This window comes from Athene cunicularia (genome assembly GCF_003259725.1).
Source record: "Athene cunicularia isolate RWA chromosome 9 unlocalized genomic scaffold, athCun1 chr9_part1, whole genome shotgun sequence".
NCBI lineage: Eukaryota > Metazoa > Chordata > Aves > Strigiformes > Strigidae > Athene > Athene cunicularia.
The window spans coordinates 19,547,548-19,568,014 of record NW_020799110.1 but is presented as its reverse complement, the minus strand read 5'-3'; the positions used below and the strand labels follow the sequence as shown (position 1 = coordinate 19,568,014).

The 20,467-nt window shown below is 35.9% G+C and overlaps 1 protein-coding gene across 1 annotated transcript in view; it reads right to left on the bottom strand.

The window, feature by feature from the left end:
* CUL3 (cullin 3) overlaps nucleotides 1–19,167 on the bottom strand; it is a 38,595-nt gene extending 19,428 nt beyond the window's left edge. The window contains 5 exon segments of the mRNA XM_026854830.1: nucleotides 627–855; nucleotides 2,195–2,309; nucleotides 3,558–3,718; nucleotides 11,719–11,832; nucleotides 18,970–19,167. Of these exon segments, the coding sequence (XP_026710631.1) occupies nucleotides 627–855; nucleotides 2,195–2,309; nucleotides 3,558–3,718; nucleotides 11,719–11,832; nucleotides 18,970–19,167 (817 nt within the window).
* Nucleotides 19,168–20,467: the final 1,300 nt, after the last annotated feature.

The window sequence follows — 20,467 nt, the reverse complement described above, 5'->3', positions numbered from 1 at the left end:
TAGACATTACAATCACTCTCTTCATTACGTTGCTTTAGAAACTTATGTTCTATTTCTTTCTATGGTACCTTTCATTCAATCATTCTGTCCCACATTAACCTCTATTAGGGAAAACCACATCAAGCCAAGCCCTTCTTTTTCAACTATTCTGATAAGCTAGCTGCTTATCCTTTAAAACAGCCAACTTTAATCCTGCAACAAAGCTCTCTCCCCAAGATTTGGTCCTGCAATACTTCTATTAAATAAGCCATTTACTCTTGCACTTTTAAAATAGCTGCCTGTGGGCCAGAAAACTTCGGTGTTTTGACAGATACATAGTAGAGGAAATGAAAATATAAAAAAGGCTCATAGAAAACAAAGACTACTACGATAGTTTTGTACTTTTCTTAAGAAAGGCTTACCAAAAAAAGTACCTGTATCTGGTACTAAACAGAAACAAGTTATATGTATGGGATCTGTCTTAAAAGCCCTCTATAAGCCTTTAAGTAATATTCTTAAATGTTTGCAAAAACTGGTGCCACCAAAGTGTTTTTACAATTACACAGGAACATAAACATTAAGCTTGACTTATGCTATGTTTAAAAACAATAAGCAGTATCATAAGCATTTCTGTGATGCAGTCTTACCTTCTGTCTTCCCATTTTTCAGCATATGAACTAGCCCAGAGTTCTCCATTTCCACTATAGTTTTCATATGCTTGGAAATAAGCTCCCTCTCAACAACTTTCACAATTGGTTCTTCTGTTGATTTATCCAGACAATGCATCACCCGTTCTATTTCTTCATTAATTCTAGCTTCTACTTTCTTTATATATACAGAAGCACTGTTTTCAGCTAAAAATTTCTGACTTTCCATCTGTGATTAACACAAATTAATACTTTAGACTTTTTTTTTTTAAAGGGGAAAAGGAAGTGTTATTAGTTACCAGTTATTTCAGAGCAGTACTTACAAGCAAGTTCAAATCAAACCCAGCATATCCAACAAATGAGATCATTATACCCTCAAGATTTACATACATGCTTAACGGAAAATAAAGGTTATATTACACAAACTGTGTTACATACATAAGAGTAGGTACATGCAATATGAACATGGCACTTTGCACACTAAAGAAACCTAAGCCAACCTAGTAGTTTCCAGTTACCAAGCAGAGTTTTATCCACAGGTTCAAACAGAAGGATGGGGATAGAGAAGAGGAAAAAATTCATTTCAAATACCAGTTTATGGCATATTTATGAGTTGTGAAGATCAATAGTTCTCTTTATTCTCATTAGGGACAATGCTGAGCTCATTATTTCATGTCAAACTGGTTTTATCCATAATGGTCAGCACAGTCTTTTGGACGAAAGTTTTTTGTTTTTTTTTTAAGGTAGAGCTAAGAAATAAAATTTAAATGAATGCAATTATTTTTCTTAATTTTATGTAGCACCAATGAAAACCAGAATACAATGAATTTAAAATAGTTGTGCAACATATGCTTCTGATCCTCAAAGAAGTCTGGTGGTCAGAGGATATGAGACAGTCCATCCTGCCTAAGAATGGGGAGACTGACAAATTATCTAAGTATCTTTTAACATGCTTTTACAATTTCTATCAATTTCCAACAATAGATGAGCATGATTACACTCAACAACCACTCAAGTGGCTTTTTTCCTGAAACTCTATCACAAAAAGACTCAGGAAATAAACTGTGTTATTCAGTGGCTGGTCAACAACTGGATAGCCACTTGGATATACTTATTTCTTGAATCAGTTCATTTTACTGCAAAAAGTAACTCACAAATGTAGAAACTATGCAGGAAACAAAGCTTCCTCAAAGGCAGTTTGACAGGTAGTCTCCCCTCTCCATTCCCAGCCTGAAAGAGTTTGAATTACCTTTCATGCTACTGGTATTTCAAAAGACTGTGGCTGCAATGCAGGGACAGACTGAGTTGCATGAACTAGCCCAAAGGAGGCACGAGATTAGCGTGACAATTACTTTACATGTTATTGGCACCCATAGCTCAAAACTACATTCAAATTATGGCAATTCTGTAAAATTTACGTTACTTTTCCTGCAAAGTTAGTATTTTTTTTCTTATTTAACAGAGATAGACACACTCATCAAATAAGCAGCAATTAAAGCATCACCAATTCTCACAGTTCCAGGCAATTATAACCACATTACAAATATGATATTACAACACTGCTTTACCTGAAAAAATTCTGCAGACATCTCCAAAAACGGAGCCTCAAAGTCTTCTTCATAGACTGACCTTCCCTCAAGACCTAGAATCATTAACATCTGGCAAGCATTTCTTATTGCGCCTCTGCCAAAAAGTAAGTTATTAACAACTTGAGAAATCTATGTGCTTGTAAAACAGAGTACACAGCAAAATAACAACTCAGAATATACTATCAACTTAAATATAATAATAGAAAATCCATCCTAAATCTGTTTGGTAAATGACAGATTTTCAAAGATTATGGAAGCAAGATTGGTTTTGTTCTAAACTAAGGAGCTGACAGTGTTTATTAAGTATTTTAAACAGAATGATAGAGAAAGCAGGTCTCAAGTTCTACTAACTCAGAAAACTATTAAAAATATATTTCAACATAAAAGGATATAACCAAAAATACTACTTCAAAGAAAACTAAAAACTGCACATGTAGGTTGAAATTGAGCAATTCAAAACAATTGCACAGATGGGAGTTGCTGTGCAAAATCTGGGATGTTTTTATTTTTTTTAAACAGCGACAAAAAAACAACAAAATGAAAATGTATCAATACGTTAAGCATTTGGTTAGGCACAGAAACACTTCAGTAAAATGTGACAACAAAAGGAACTGCATCCAGGAAAAAAAAAAAATCCACTTTCTGGCAGCAGGGGACAATACACAGCTGCTGCCAGGGAGTATTTTTCTTTTCATAAACTGTATGTTGGGCAATCTCAGTCACAGAACTGCAGCCAAAGTAGCATGGAGTTTACATGTCTCCACACTCAACAGCTGCTCTGTAACTGGAGAAGCACATGAAAACTTGCAAATTTGAAGTTACTTCAGCTGCAGTATCTACAGCATGTGGCACAAAACTCCACATCTACTAAACTGACCAGAGAACACAAGGAACATATTTAAAAGCTCAGAGATTAACTACCAGGAAACAGATGGATCAAAACATGAGGAAGGGAAATAGAATTAAAATAGAAAACTTCAAAACTTTTTTTAAAAAAAAGCAGCAGCCTCTCAGTACAGAGGAAATAGTGTGTAGCAAGAGGTAGAGAACTGTCAAAACTGCACTTTATAATCAAATGGCACAAGGCAGTAACAGAGAGATTTAACAGAAGTTTTAATAAAAAACACAAGGCAAATATTAAAAAAAAAATTAATGAACTTCCCCATTTACCATTATGCTAAACCTTAATGTACAAAGAAATATGTTATCCCTGATTATGAAGAAATTTTACTTGTGATCAGAAATGCAGCTTTAAATAATGATTTGATTATGTTCTTGATTCATTCTTATAAAGCAACAGGAATTATTCACAACAAAAGACAGTCACTTACAAACATCTTACCTGTCTACAACTTCTCCTTTCCTTTCTCGTGCAATCATATCCAGCAGAGTTTGCCGCAGGTGATCCCTGATACAGCCATAGCGTACAACTTGATCTCGAAAAATAATCAAGCCCAAATTGTAGACATTCTCCACGTTATTTTGTTGCACATACACACGGTCCTACAACCAAGGCATACACAGCAATAAAAATTTAAATTCAGTACACCATGCTATTCAAAATTGCAAGAGATTGGTCATTATATTTCCACTGTATAGAAATAATCAAATTAACTGTATCTCCTTTCCTCTTAAGAAGAGATTATGAATACTCTCACAACTGAAAATAAGTCCCATTTTCTAAAAATTTTTATACAGAATGTCAACTTTGCTCAAGAGTGTAAGTACAGTGTTTATGACCAAAGCATGCCAGAACAAATGTACAACCTTACCACTTTTTAGTTTGGGGGCAGGGGAATCTCCAAATACTGACAAAATTCATGGTACAGCCTGAAAGAGGTTTTACTTATCTACTCAAAGCCCTTCCATCAATCCCTTTTTGTTCTTTAAGAAAAATTAATTTTTTTCCCCTGTATCTTCCCACCACTTCCTTTTAGGCAGACAATTCCCCCTCAATATTGAGTGAAACTTCCTGAAATAGCATCATTAGATGAACAGAAGAAAAAAAGTAAAGGCAAAGTGAGAATAGTTACAATCAAAACATTTATGGATTGGTACTGCAGAATTGTACATAGGACTCTTGTTGAACACCCCTTCATACACCACCCCCACCCTCCCTCAAATTCACCTCCATTCAATTTAAGCAAATATCTGGAAATCTCGTTGTGTTTCATTCTAATTACAGACATCCCCCCCAAAAAGGGGGCAGAGAAGAAAGAATAATTTTTATGTTTCAATATGGGTTTAAATTTTATCTCCCTACATAATCTCAGTCTACAGGAAGGATCTAGCTCCTCAACTATCCACTAGCCCTGCACTACCTATGTTTCAAACCAAGGCTGATCCTCAGCACAGTATTCCAACCCCATATATTCCAAACACCATCATATAGAACTGACAGACTTTGAGAGACATTGCTGAGCAGACACCCGGAGTTTGTTACTGCTACCCGAAGAAATGCTCCAAAAATTTATCGCCTCTTTTCTGTTCCTCTCTCCCAATTTACCAACCCTCTAGAAAGGGAAGACTGTTATTAAAGGACCTAGCAGACAGAAAATTAGTGTAAACACTTAATACCCAGTAATGCTGCACCAGGTAAGAATCATTTAATAGAACAGAAAAAAAGAGAGTTTTTACAAACTATTTATGAAATGAGCAATGGGGTTTTTTTGTGTGTTTTTTTTTGTTTGTTTGTTTGTTTTTTGTTTTTTTTTTTTTTACACACTTCTGTCAGGGCATAATCCACTAATGTAATAGTTTGGGTAGTTACTAAAAATACTCCTTTACTACCATTTAAGCCTCAGGATGATGAAATTTTAAAAGTTAAGTTTTGTACCCACTCACAAATCTGACTGACTGCAATATGGTTTTTTGAGAATTTATATACCTATAAATATTTTTTAAAAATCAAATTCTGTAAAGGATGAAGGTCAATGTTTGAAATTGAGTATAAAGATTGGCTTCACAGGTTCCTTCAATTATCTGCTTTACTACAGTCAGAATTGAAGTGTGAAGTTACTCTAACACCTAGAACACTAAACTAAAAATAAAGCAACAAAAAAATCCAATCATGCTTCAGATCATGAAAAAAAATTTCAAAATGGTAAATTTATATAAATTCCACAATTAGAAAAAAATCAGAAGGTACACGACACCACACCCTTTGGCACTTTAGCAGCTGCATTTACACGGCAAAATTATTTGTATACTAATTATATGACAGATTACCACTTGATGACCAGAGGAAAATGAAACATCAGGTTCCACAATTCATGAATGATCTCTCACTCACTACTTTCAGACAGACAATACGTAATTTAGATGGGAGCAAGTCAGATATGCCTACTCTGAGGCTCATAAAGCAAGCTCAGCTCTGGCTCAAAACAAAAACTTTACTAATTGGTCTCATGAAGTCAGTTTAGCAATACATGGCGGTCTAGATCTTTGGAATACGTTACTGTCTTTTTTCTGTTATTTAGAAACAGGATTATTTATTTCACTCACTTATTTACATGCATAAAGAACAGAAGTACATGTGATGTAAGACAAGTTTAAGATATACTTTTAAAGAGATGAAAGAAAACTTAAAAGTCATGTCTAATATAATATATATAACAATGTTATTTTCAAAGAATATTCAGGCCTCTGAAGCACAGGCAGCAGGGTATCAAAATGGATTAAAGCCATGGTCATGACTCATGTGCATAGCTTCTGTTGTGGCAGTGCTAAACACTGCCATTATGAAATGAAATAGTAACTGCACTAGAAACTCTTCTCAGTGTAACAGCAATGCCTCTTTAGTAAGCCAGACCACTCTGCCCAAAAGAGTAGCAGCATTACTGTCTCTTATACTGCTGATTTGCTTCCCCTTGGTAACAGATCACTTTTACTGTTTACTGGAAGCTCTCCCAGACTTAAAAAAAAAAAGTCTTAGAGATAGGAAGCCCATTTGGGAACAGGTTTGACTGACAAGGCTACATGCTACTCAACAGCAATCACTTCCCAAGGGAAAAACAGCAGGTGCTTAAAGGTAAGAGTAACTCTCAGGAGACAAGGGTGGAGTTTCAGACAGCAATTAAACTACAGTGCTGCTTACACTGCAAAATAATTCTGATCTCAACTAAAAGGAAGTTACCTACTGTAAAATATCACCAGTCACATTTTGCCCACATCTGCAAGGATGCACTACCTGGATGATGCAGCCTTCAGACACTGTTGTGCATATATATAGTAAGTGTCTTTGATCCTAGTTCTGAAAATAAAAACAACACTTCTCCCTAGTACATTTTGTGTAAGCCATGAACAGTGACTGTCATATGCCCCAAGGTCAAAACTCACATAGCCACTCTGCCAGTGCTGGCCTAAATCAAGACACTGGCTTTGTGCACCGCACAGATGAGAAGGGAAGGGAATGCTCTGCCCTCTACAAAATACACAGCTGTATTTGCAAGAACAATTGTTCACTTCTGACAGTATTTAACTGGCACTACCCATATGCCTGTAACACAGCCAGGGTGTGACTACTGCGCTTGCATACCTGAAATTGCTTTAAATTTAGCAAGTAGTAAAGCAGGGACACCACAGAATCCAGTTGAGCCCAGTCTCTATAAGACATTCCAAGAATACTCACACTCGTAGCTTTAAGAGAAGACTGAACAACTGCACCTCCACTGCTACTGTTACAGTAGCTAAATAAAACCTATTGTAGGTATGATTACCTATGCTGCAGTCATGAGACTGAATTTCAGACATGCCCAAATGCAGTACATTACTTCACTACTTCAACATGTCTTAGTTCATGATTGACTTAGTGAAGACGCTACTTAGGACATGACTTCACTGCTCTGGTACCTCACTGCTTGCTGCAGACAGTGTCATGAATTTACAGAGATTATTACATCTATTCTGGCACCTAACATTACTGTAGTCTAAACATGTAAAACAAAAGGAGAAGAGCTAGTGCATGTATACTCCAAAATACAGGGGAACTAGGTAAACCTGAAATTCAATTATGGAAACTGAGTATGTCAAGAAAGTTATTTAACTTTATTGTGCAACTCCAGGTTGCAAAACCTCACACTAGAACTACATCATGCAACAGACCTGAAACCATGAAGACTTTTACCAGACAGCAACCACAACACAAAAGGCAATATGCTTTTTTAAAAAATGTAACTATAAGGCAAGCTTTACAAGTGTCTTGTGGAAGAGGTTCTGCACATAAAATGAAATCCTGTCATAAACCTCAAACACTGAGTATTCTAGTCATTAAGTATCATAACAATGCGCAAACCCCATCGTACAAAACAGACCTTTTTTAGAAAGATATGTTTTTGAATTAATTTTTGTTTTAGAAGTGGCAAAATTAAACAGAGGAAAGAGATTAAGGTGGGTTGGAGAGGTGCTCCTTTTGACTTAGATCATGAGAGCTAATGGGTGAAAGTAAGCTGGAAAACAGATACAGTTTAGTTTAAGATGTACAGTTAGTAGGCTGAAACAAGAATTTAAGAGAGGAAGATCAGAATTCAAGAGGATGTTAAATGTTTTACTTTCACACTGTGGCTTGTTGGGTAACAATAGGTACATTTCCTGAAACTGATGGGTAAGTAATTGGGATGGCCTACAAAATAAAAGAAGGATAGGGTTATCCTTTATTTATAAACGTATTATAATTGCATATGCTTCTCCTGGTGGAACACAAGAATACCAATTAACAATGCCTGGTGGCTGAGTTATACAGTTGTCCTGGTTTCAGCTGGAATAAAGTTCATTGTCTTCCTAGTAGCTGGTACAGTGCTGTGTTTTGAATTTAGGATGAGAATAATGTTGATAACACTGATGGTTTAGTTGTTGCTAAGCAGTGTTTATACTAAGTCAAGGACTTCTCAGATTCTCATAGTGCCTGGCCAGGGGAGGCTGGGGTGCACAAGAAGCTGGGAGGGTACACAGCCAGGACGAGCCAAAGGGCTATTCCATGCCATAAAGCACCATGCCCAGTACATAAACCGGGGGGAGTGTGCCAGGAGCAATGCTGAGTACAAATACCAGATTAGTCCCACAACCGATAATTTTATCATACCATAAGCCAGTGTCACACAGTACAGCAAAGTGACAACCTTAATCCAATTCCCAGGGATGATAAGCAGCAGCACAGGGAATATATACAGCAGGTAAGGTGATACATAACACAACCCTAAGAATGAGCATGACAGCTCCAAGAACCAGTAAAACAACATTGTGACCAGCAACTATTAAACTAATATAATGAATATTTATAACAAATTTGTTTTAACATGCTCTGGTCAGATCTGTTGTTATCTCAAGCCTTCATGCCCCATGCTGGGTGCCAAAAAGGACTGTTGTGGTTTAACCCCAGTCAGCAACTAAGCCCCCAGCTCAGTGGGATGGGGAAGAGAAACAGGAAAAAAAAGTAAAACTCATGGTTTGAGATAAAGACAGTTTAATAGGGCAGCAAAGGAAGGGAAAACAATAATAAAAAAATAATAACGGAATATACAAGTGATGCACAATGCAATTGCTAACCACCCGCTGATGGATGCCCAGCCGATCGCCGACCTGTGGTGACCCCTGGCCAACTCCCCCCAGTTTATGTACTGGGCATGATGCTTTATGGCATGGAATAGCCCTTTGGCTCGTCCTGGCTGTGTCCCCTCCCAGCTTCTTGTGCACCCCAGCCTCCCCTGGCCGGGCACTATGAGAAGCTGAAAAGTCCTTGACTTAATATAAACACTTCTTAGCAACAACTAAAACATCAGTGTTATCAACATTATTCTCATCCTAAATCCAAAACACAGCACTACAGCAGCTGCTAGGAAGAAAATTAACTTTATTCCAGACAAAACCAGGACAATAGTATTTGGTTTTTTAAGACAAAGTATTTTTAATGTAAATTACATTAGCTATGCTTGAATAAAAAGGTATAAACAACTTCTGACATAAGCGTATCACTATAAAACTACATTTCATTCAGGCTCAATGACGTAAAAGAATAACAAATTATCCCTTATTTTATGAAGTTCTTGAAAATTGCTTCTTTGAAGAGCAGTCTGGTCTCATATTTGACAGATGTTCTTCTGCTCCATAATTCTGTAGTACCAGTACCTTCTTCAAGCTTTTTGAATGAACACATATTCAAGACCAGAAGTTTCCTGCTCTTAGTCTCTTTCCAGTAAGCAGAATTATGTTTGACTCAACAAGACATCCCAGTGACAAAGGTGGAACTGCAAATCTTTAAGACTAGTCCCACTTAAAACCATACCTTATACTTTAATTTGTAATCAAAGGATGTATTTTCTAATGCCAGTTTGTTTTATGCCCCTCCAAGTGAAAGGAAGGAGCCTGCCCGTTGTATCAGCTCCTTGCATTACACAGTTCTAACTGATAAAGATTAAAATGATAATCATAAAATCCACGTTACATTATAGATGTTTAACTGACAGGTATCAGTGCTCCTAAAGTCTGACAAGTTTATATAAGCATTTTGAAAGAAAAATTTGTTATATTTTTACTGTTAAACTACAAACATTTTATTGCAGATGTCTATTTTCTGTTCCTTTGAGTCTCATTTGGGTACAAGGAAAAAAGTCTATAGGAAGCAAATAGTCAAGTGGAGGACTCAACTGAACACCCACTGAAATAAATAGGAACTGTCAAGCAGCACATGAAAGACTAAGTTCTAGAGGTACACTGTCCTGTTCTGAATCTAAAATATAACCCAATGAATTCCAACTTACACTTGTAGGAATGCTGCAGGTCTCCATCTTCTGGAGTTTTGGTGGAAAAGAGAAGGCTGGCTGGCTGTTCTAACAGCATTTGCAAGCTTCAAACAAAAGTCAAGGCACTGCTCTCCTGAGCACAGAAAATACTTACGAAACAGCTTTCATCTCACCCTGAAAGTGCTAACTGAAGCATGCAACCCTTCCTCAAAGAGGGGACTTCTTGGTCCTCAATGTACTGGTCAATACACTAAAACTGGAACAGCTAATAAACCAGCTTTCTCTGACACCGAGGGATCAAAGATGTATTGAATTTAGGGGCGCAGCACATAACACTGCATTTTCCACTCTGACCATCTATGTACCTTGGAGGATCCAGCACCTCCTGTAAGGAAATAATACATCTAATGTTTCTGAAAATTCACCACTAGCTTTGGTAAATTATTCTAGTTGTTAACTATTCTTGAATTTGTCCAGGTGCAGCTAGCAGGAATTTGTCCTTCAAACAGATTATAGAGATTCCAGGATTTCTCATAGCAAAGATAGTACATCTTCAGAATAATCTCTCAATCCTCCTTTTGGCAAGATAAGATACACAGATCATGAACTGTCATTGAAGATATTTTATTCAGCCCTCTATCTTTAGATATGTGGTCCTTTCCCAACTTAAAACAACAGCAGCAAAAAAAACCCCAAAGCCCACAACATGAAAGCCAGTAAACCCATTTCTCAAAAATAATTTAAAAAAATGAATCTATGTGGCTGCAATAATTACTCCAAATTCTTTAACTTTTAGTAGCTTATTAACCAAGTAGGATTTCTGCACAGCCTAATCCAAACAGATTCAATTTCATAGCATGAGATCTTTAAGTTACATGGTAAGATCTTAACTCCAGTTGTTCAGCAGATAGAGTACAATCTCATCTTTTTTGACCAAAAATAAGCAGAGTACCATTATCTGTCCTTCACCATCTAATACTGCATAAAGTACTATCTTCAGTATGGTATTTTGGAAAAAAAATATTTTACATAAAACCCCCACAGTGTCTCAACATATATTTCTTTTTTTCTGAAGTTAAAGCATTTGGCTAGAAGCTATGCAAAAATAGCTTCTGCATCCTTAGAGCATGCTCACCATTCTGGGAATTTAAACTTATAGGAACTACCTAAAGCACAACACAATCCAGACACAAAAAAATCCTCTCTTCCAAAAAGGCCTTTTCCATTAGCAATCAGGTAAGGAATGCTTTTCTTTTTTAAAATTAAAATCATGCAACCAAACATCACATATTCATCTGTGTACACTGCTTTATCTTGTACCCAAGCTCTGTAAGAACAGCAAAGGATTCTATTAGAATTTAACACTCAAGGACACAGACTGTACCCAAGCAAAGTTATCCTCTTCAAGCCCTTAAACTTAAAGAACAACTACATCGGAACTTCGAGGAGAAACCACCACTACATGAACTAAAGAAACCACCACTACATGAACTAAAACATTCAAGCAACATCTATAACATGCCAGAATGGGTCTGACCCAATTATTTTTTAAGAACTGCAAAATTCAACCATTTTTCAGATGCATTTTTCAAGTGATAATGAGATAACATGAAAGATGATCCAATTATAATTTGTTACATACATGTAATAGTCTTGCACTCACACAGGGAATTCAAAACAAAGGACAGACTCAGGAGTTCATTTGTTTACATATGTCAAAAGAATTTACTGCATCAAGCTAAATGTGTGAAAAAGCAGAATACCCACCATATACATCAGAATGTCTCTAATCATCACCATTGCAGTTTGATGATCATTCCATGCTTGGTTTAGTGTTTGTAGAAAGTTATTATTCAAGGAGTTTAACACATCTTCTCGCACCTGAAGCAAAAAAATAATATATGGTCATAAACCCAAGCCAGTTTCTCCTGCAACATTTAAATCTTTACAAGCTTTGCTTCTAAAAACCTCAACTTGCTCCTCTATGAACTTGAATATTATGAACAAGTTCTTGCTCTTCCTGGGCACTGACCTTGTATCTCACTTCTGTGGAAAAATAAGACTTCACACAAGAAAAAACAGGCTAAAAAAATAAAAGCAACAAAATAAATATGGATATTAAATTTCAAAGAAATATCTGAAATCTCAAATGTTAAACATATTTTTTTACAACTTCCTCAAAGGTTTAATTTCCTATGCTATAGTGTTTCAATTAATGTTAGCTTTACTATCACAAGTAATTTCAGAATATTAGGTAGTACTGGTAAATGTTACAGACAGGCAGTAGTACAGGTGGAAAATTTGCCATGATGACATTTAGAAAGACATGCCGAAATAGCATAAAATTCCAGCAAACAACAGATCTAAAAGGAAACAATCACTTGTTAAAGACCAGACTCGTACACTAAATCATCCATAACTGACAATAAAATGAGTCTGGAAAACAAAATAAACTCATTATTGATTTTATGAATGTATTTGCTAGTTGATTCATTTGTTCCATCAACTTCAAGCTCTATTTCTTTTCTACACTGCAACTGCCTACCAATAAAAAAACATCCAGCTTCATATTTTGATTTTTATACAGTAGGCATATACTACAGTGCTCACTTTAAACTCATGTAAAAGAGAAACCTCAGGGGAATGTAAAAAAAGCATTCCAGAGTTAAAAAAACACGTGAATTGACTTTTGATATAACATGCAGAATACATTCTGTCCTCTGTTGTAACTGAACAGAATGTATTTTTACATTTACAGATTTGCATTTATACTTGTGCGACAGTGTAAATTTCAGTATAGAGAATTCCAACAGGAAAACAAAATGCATACAACAAGCAGCCACAAGCTGCATCAACATCAGATGAGACCACCTGACAGACTTTATTCTGTCATTTAAGTTTTATGAAGTTATTAGGCAAAACCAGCACAACGAAAAATTCAGTCTGCCACACTACTATATATACACTTCATAAACTGAGACGAGCAAACCAAAAACATAGCATGGCATATCATATGAACACAGTGGTCTTTTCCTAAGAAGCTGTGGAAAGTTATCCCTGTAGTATTCACCTTGTCACTGAATCTAGGTAATATAGGTATGCCTGTAGGTTGTTCAAAGCCTTCTGGAATCTTCAAATACCTACTCCCAGACCTGAGCAAGCCCTCTTCTCCTTGCTTTTGAAAAACACAGTATGAAGTTATAAATCACAACCAGCACTGCTTAGGTGACTCATTCTTTCTGATAGTGATCATCATTTACCCTTTGGTGTCCCAAACATGTGCTCTGTTGTCATGCAATCTATGTAGCTTTTAGCTAAAATGTAAATATGCATTAAAAACTTCAACAGCTGTACTTGTAGCAAGCATGCAGAATCTCCCAGAACAAGAGAAACAAACATGACATGATTGCTTTCACTACTTCAGTCAATATGGAAAAACATGGGAAACATTATTTGTTAGATTACCCACACTAGTAAAATCTACCAAAGCAAAACTAAAAACATGATTAGTTTATAAGTACAGATAACCAGGGTAGGGACTGATCAGTTTTACCCAAGCATCAAGGGCATGACAGAACTCTTCAAGAATCAAAGATTTTTATTTTTATTTTAAACAACACAATGGCAGTGTGCCCTTACAATTACACACATCCATGATGATAATCCTACTAGACCAGCCAGGGTCAAATCACATACTAACTGGTAGCAAAAGGAGGTGCCTGCCATGAGGCAGCAATGACAACTTGCTTCCAAAGCAAACATGGGAACAGTCAGATCTGTGCCACCTCTGCTCCATACAGTATGTCATGTGGCTTTCTGGAAACATGTTTTAAATCCAGAAATGCACAACAAAACTACTCTAAAAGATTATCTGTGAAGCTTCTCAATGACATTCTCTTAAATTTATTTTAAGCTGCAGACAGATTTGGGAAGCCATTCTTTTAGTTTCTACAAAAGCCAACCAAATTATTGCTTACAACAGCTGTCTAGTTAATAAGCATTGAACATGCTCCTTGCATGGGCCATGAATACAACAGTGTTAGAGGAAAACTCCAATAACACACAAAACATCTTAGCCACGAAAAAGCACAGTCAAACCACTTTGGTGGAATAAATTACTTGTGGTAAAAAAAACCTGGAGATCCACACTCTTCTATAGAGAAGGAAGCCCTTCAGAGACACAGCTGCTGCTCTTTCAAAGCCTTAAGAAAATTTTGATTTCAAAGATTTTTATCAGCAGAATGTTACTTTCGATTAGCTGAGCCTATAGCAATTTGACAATCTCTGCAGTTATGCAGGAAATTGGCAGGCATATCCAGCTTAAATAGGACTGTCCATATACAGTCTCAAAAATAAATTAGCAGCTTCATAATCTGTGTAAGGTCTTATATTTGCAAGGATGAAATGCTGTATATAACTTCAGGCTCAACCGTACTTTACACTGGAAATAGCTCTTAAGGAAATATAGCACCCTCCCCCACCAATCTCTTAAGAAGTCTGTTGGCATAAGCTTTCAATACCTTTAAGTAACTCACTATGAAGTGTACACAAAGCAGACTTATGGCCTAGTATTTTCTCTCTTACAGTGTTTGGCCTGACACAGCAGCACAAATAGCTCAATTATGTAATTTCCACTACTGTAAGGACAGCCAGAACTTCCTGTGAGAAGCAGCAGTACAGAATGGCACTTTCTGAACTAAGACCTCAACATCTAAAAACTTTCATTACAGAATTTCTTCATCTTATACAGAAGTCCAAGTAGTCAAAATGATAATCTAAAATTTTAAGAGTTCCAACTAAATTAACAGATGAACTATGACTTTAACAGAAATGTCTGTTCACCTCTGCAACTACTGTCCTTTTGCTGAAAGACAAAAAACACTGAACAACACTAATGACTCTGAATTGCATTTACTTTCTGGCAATTTCTCTCACATCCTTTTGCCCTCCATGTAATTGCAAACTTGCACAAGATCATCTTAAAACATCATTAAGGAAAGATAAAGGGAGCTAACACCATACGTTGTCAGTCAGGCTTACAGTACACCCTAATGCTCACTAATTTGTCTCCAACACAACTCCTCATGTCGTTCCTCCCTATTTCATAGAAGTTACAGAAATAATTTCAAACTCCCTGTAGGAGATTCCCATCTTCTCTCTCCCCTTCTCCCGGGGACACCATGACAGCAAATGTTAAAGCTGGCCATACCTTTATAAGGCCCAGAGTAGACACACTACTTTCATCCACACCTTCTGCACTTAACAACACTACCACAATAACTGGTTCTGTGCCTCCCTTAAAGGCCTTCTTGCATGCCTGCCTTTATTATTATTCTGAAATAGCATGCACTGTCGCTACCAAATTCCACTAGTTGTATCAGCAAAGACCACCATGTCACAAGGCATTCTGGCATGCTAGCAATAGACAGTCAACAGAAATGTTAGGCAAGATCAAGAAATTTTACAGGTCATGAGAATATCACTAGCATCTCTTTCTTTTCAGTAATGGTCTACTATCTCCCCCAACCAGTATGTTTCAGCCTATTTAAGTTTAGGACAGTGCTTTATATCTCAATCTCTCATGTACGTTGTACAGAAAAACCAACAAAATGGTACTGGGTTTAGCCAACAAATCAATCAATTCCTTTGTCACACATAAAGGAATGTATATGATGTTCATAAAAATGAACTTTTAAAAGTATTATCTTGTAAGTGTCAAGATTTTTTTTATTCTAACACAAGTGATGTTGCTTATCAGATGCCTTAGAGCTGTAAACAAAGCTTTATGTGTCTTTTTTAAAAAAAAACAAAACAAAACAACTTTTTCAACATTTGTTGAAAGACTAATCTCAAGAAGTGTGAAGGAGGAGTCCACATCAAGCTACAAGACTGCCGAAGGACAAGAAATGAGGAAATCAATGAAGTACCTTCACTGAAGGAAATCAGTGAAGAATGTGCAAGAATTAAATGCTTGAATTAAGATTAAAGGTTTCAGTACTATTTACTCAATGGTATTTTAAAATTCAAATCTACATGTATTATACTTTAATAACAACACAGGCAAAGACAAGTTTTGGCATGTCCTTACCTGTAGTATAAACAAGGTAATTCAAGACAGCTTACTCCTGTCAGTGATACAGAGTAAACTACCTTACTCCTGCCTTCATCAAGCAGTTAGAACCTGGTGACTGTTAACTACAAGTCAAATTCAAAACCAAGCATACTTCAGAACAACTTTCTTGCATGCTTGTATCTTGTATTGATCATGTTTGCACCTATCATTTTATTTACAGTCAAACAGGCTATAAAGACAGTAGACAGCACTACGTTTTCTTGCTGAAAAGTTGAATAATCATTTTCTTTAAAGTGTTTGGTTTCTTTCTAATAAAAATGCTAAGGGAGCACAACTTTCATCTAGCAATTAAACAAGCACAAAGCATAAATATAGCTCTTAACTGTGCCACACCATAAATAAAACCTTTTTCTTTCCAAGCTTGAAAACTATTTGTAAAAACATCTGAACAAATACATTGCCTCTACCTAATCTCTTCATCTGTTCTTAATTAACCAGTATGACTGGACTACTGTAGGAAGGTAACTTTTTTGTAAAAAGATAGCCAGCAGATGTGGACAGCAAATGGCAATTCTGTTTCAAGGATTCTAGCAATTCAAAATTTGGGTTTGGCTCCTCCGAAGCACTCCCTGAACTGAGTGTTGTCCTTTACTGAAATCTATTCTGCACATTTTCGTTTTTATAAAAGTTAACAGATTTCATTAACAAAATTTCAGTAGGTAAAATCCCCCTCTTCTGAACTCTAGTATCCACCAGTGAGTCTCTCAATGAAAGTTTACATTAACGTTTAACAGAGAACTGCTCTTGGAAAGAAACACAAAAAATGCAAGATTAGGTAACAGAAATGTTAGAGGAAAGTGTGAGGTTAAACAAAAACTTTTAATCTATTTTAGAAGTACTAATGGCAAAATCATAAAATGCCATTATAGAAGTGATCCTATTCTTAATAAACGATGCATTATTTTCTCCATACTTCTATCTGTAACTGCCTCAACAGAACATCCTTAAGCAAACCATCAAAAAGGACAAGTAGTTTTGAACCTACAGAAGTTTTCTTTATTGTTCAGAACTTTGAAAAAAGTCCCTTTTTTTTAATCTTTTCCTGGGATTATTTAATTTTTAGGACAGCAGCATAGAGATCTGAGTAATTTAGCCTTTCTAACTTTACAGCATTTAACTACCAAAAGTCGGTAGTTGACTTTTTTCAAAAAACCACTTTCAGTCATCTTTTTTTATGTTACCCATACACAGAGATATAATTTGATTAATTATGTTAAAGATCAGACTACTAGATCATTGGAAAATATAATTTTTTAAGCATCAGCTACCATAACTTTAGGAATGTCAGAAAAGCATTGCTCTATACTGGTGTGAGTGTGACTCTCTCAGCCAGTGCTGTGACATTACAAACTCACAGGATCTTCTGCTCTTTTGTCAGTTTGCAACAACCAGCACTTCAGAATTAATTTTGCATATGGACAATTTTTAATATGCAGAGTAGCTAGGAACAAGGATAAGAAGCTTTCCTCAAATTAAACCAGGACAAACTAAATCCTACAAAGAATAACAGTTTAGTGTCATGATTATTAAGAACAGACTGTAAACAGACATATACAAGAACAAGGCACAATGGCCTTAGCCATTTGCCACATTTTACATGAATAGTACAGATTATGAATGCACAGATTATGAAGACAGAAGTGTTTGAGGGTCACAGATGTGCTACAATTATAGAAAAGAGCCATAAATTATTTAGCCACTTCATACAGGATGTTTCCTCTTGTGCAAACAGTAAAAAAGCCCCGTATTCAAAATAGTTTTAGACTATACTTGTCTGGACTACACCTTTGATAACTAAGATTTTAAAAAAGAAATAACACACCTCTCTGCCACAGCAGTAACTCCAGTTAGAATGCGGAAAAAGCTCCCCAGGCATTCTGCGTTATTTAAACATAAACCTCCCATGCACTCTCTGTAATCCAGCCAGAAGTAACCATCCAAGACACATGATGGTGTATGACATTTCTTTTCAAATGTTGTAATAACAGGACAAAAATCTGCTACTCGAATTGGACCCACAGCCAGTATATGGGATCAAAGTGGACATGCATGTCTTTTCAAAGATAGGCAGCTGTGAATGTTAGTTACCGCAAGGAGAAAGTAAAGCATCTTCCCAAGAGTTAGGATCCTTTTACCACTAAATATTATCTGGACTCCTAAAAAGTGAGTTTTAACTTTTTTTCAATGGCATACTTATTAATCAACCCTAAATATTCCTCACAAAGACTGAAGAGGTGGTTCCATGCTTTAACACAAGATGTAAAGAACCCTTTTCTCAGATGAGACATCTTCAGAAACAAGAAGTTTCTGTATGTCATTTTGACTGAATTACACGGTTTTGAAAAGGCTGAAATCATAGAATGCAGACTACTCAGGACTTTTGTTGTTGCTGAGCTGATGTTTTTGTACATTGCTTACCGCCTCTTTAAATAGGGTAATCCTAGCACAACACTCTCATTAACTTGTGAATTAGTTCATTAGCCCATAACAAACAGGTTCTTACATTGGTATTTTGTTCCACAGATGAAAAAAGTGACTGGAAAACAAACCAAAATTTGTTCTGAGAAAGTCAAACACCACCAAAAGGCCACAAACTTTTTTTACAAAATTCCCAGCTCTCAACAGTTACACTTCAACTAATGTTTCCTACTAAAAACTTTCAAATACTTCCTACAGTCCCACCCTCCATCACTAACTTACAATAAACAGTACCTGCAATATGAAGTCATTTAAGCCTGATGTTAGCTCTAACCTACCATTTTTCAGCAATACAATTTCAACACAAAACAATATAGTAACATAACAAAGTTAGATTTTTTTGTTAAATAACTATACAGAATTCTTTCATATAAGACACTTCAATTTTAATTCATAAAATGACATACCTTGTTTATTAGATGCTCAGTGACCACTTCTCTTAGTCCAGTGTAGAGTTTTTCACCATGTTTATGTAACACCATTGTATATGCATTCCTATATAGCTCCTCAAAACTGAGACCACTATTGTTCTTACGCTGGATCTCTTGAATTGCATTTTTTAGAAGATCCCAAATGCTGTTCACATATTTCTCATCCATAGTCATCTGTAAAAATAAAACAATACATTATTGTTTAGAATCAAGAAAGATCGTTACAGAAAGTTACGTTCAGAAGTTGTAACTTCAGGAGCAGTAATTACTTCTTAAAAAATTTATTGATTTCATTATCACTAGTTTTCTCAAACTTCATCAAAAGAAAAATAGTATTTATGAAAGTAGTAGGGATTTCAAGACAGTTATGAAAATTAGAAATTTGAAAAGGTTAATGTTTTTCTTCAGAGCTGCAAATCCACATAACCCAGCTCCAGAGTGTGTGCAGGTGGAAAGGCAGGTAATCGTAGACATTACATAGTCTTCCCTACTCTTCCTCCAGTGTTAACAACCATGATACTTGGTACCTCATAAATAGTACTGCAACACTGATCTGTTTAACCAGACCCCAAATCAACTTGTACAATAAAAGGTAATAAAGTCTGACACAGTTAGCAAACTTAGTCATCTGCTTGAGCTAACTAGGTATTTTTTATTACAGTAATGTACTAATGATCAAGGAATTATGTGCCTACAATTTAAATACTTATAGGCATTGTTGAAAAACCTCACAAAGGTCCAAAATTAACCTCTGCGATGAACATATTTCCATTGCACAAATACTGTTAGATAACTTGTTACAGGATATGCATCAAGCACTAAGCCTAATATGCATCCACTTGATCTGTTATTCAGACACTATATACATCTGTAAATACACCAAATAAAAGCTACATCAATAAAGAAAAATTCAGAGAGAGAAACTCCTACAAGAAATAGTCTCAATATAACAGCAAACCAACTTTTGTACTCCACTTCTTAGTGCTTAGTGTGAATCGGTTTACAATTGCACCTTACCAATGCAAAGGTGCTTCAAAATATGATGCTTTATAGATAAACCAGTATCTGGGATGGCAAAAAAGTATAGCAACAAAATACCAGATGTCAGTATTGCTTGAATTTTGTGATTTAGCCAACTTTCACTACTCAACTGAAAGAACCTGACTTTATAATTGAACCAAACTTAAAATGTAATGTTTAAAGTTAAGTTTGGTTTAGTTTATACAAAAAGGAACTGAACTGGCATTTTAGATCTAAAGAAAGAGGCTAAAGAGGGGAAAAAAAGCCACTATTCCCAGAATTATCATGGAGAAAGAAAATATCCCCAAGTCTGCCAATACTGTCAAAGCAGCCTTAAAAATAAGACCTAAAGTATTCAAAGAATAATGGTATGATATTATAGAGGAAAAACATGACCAGCCATGGTCTACCTCTCCCTCCCCTTCCAGTCAAAAACTATTAAGTGAACAGAGGA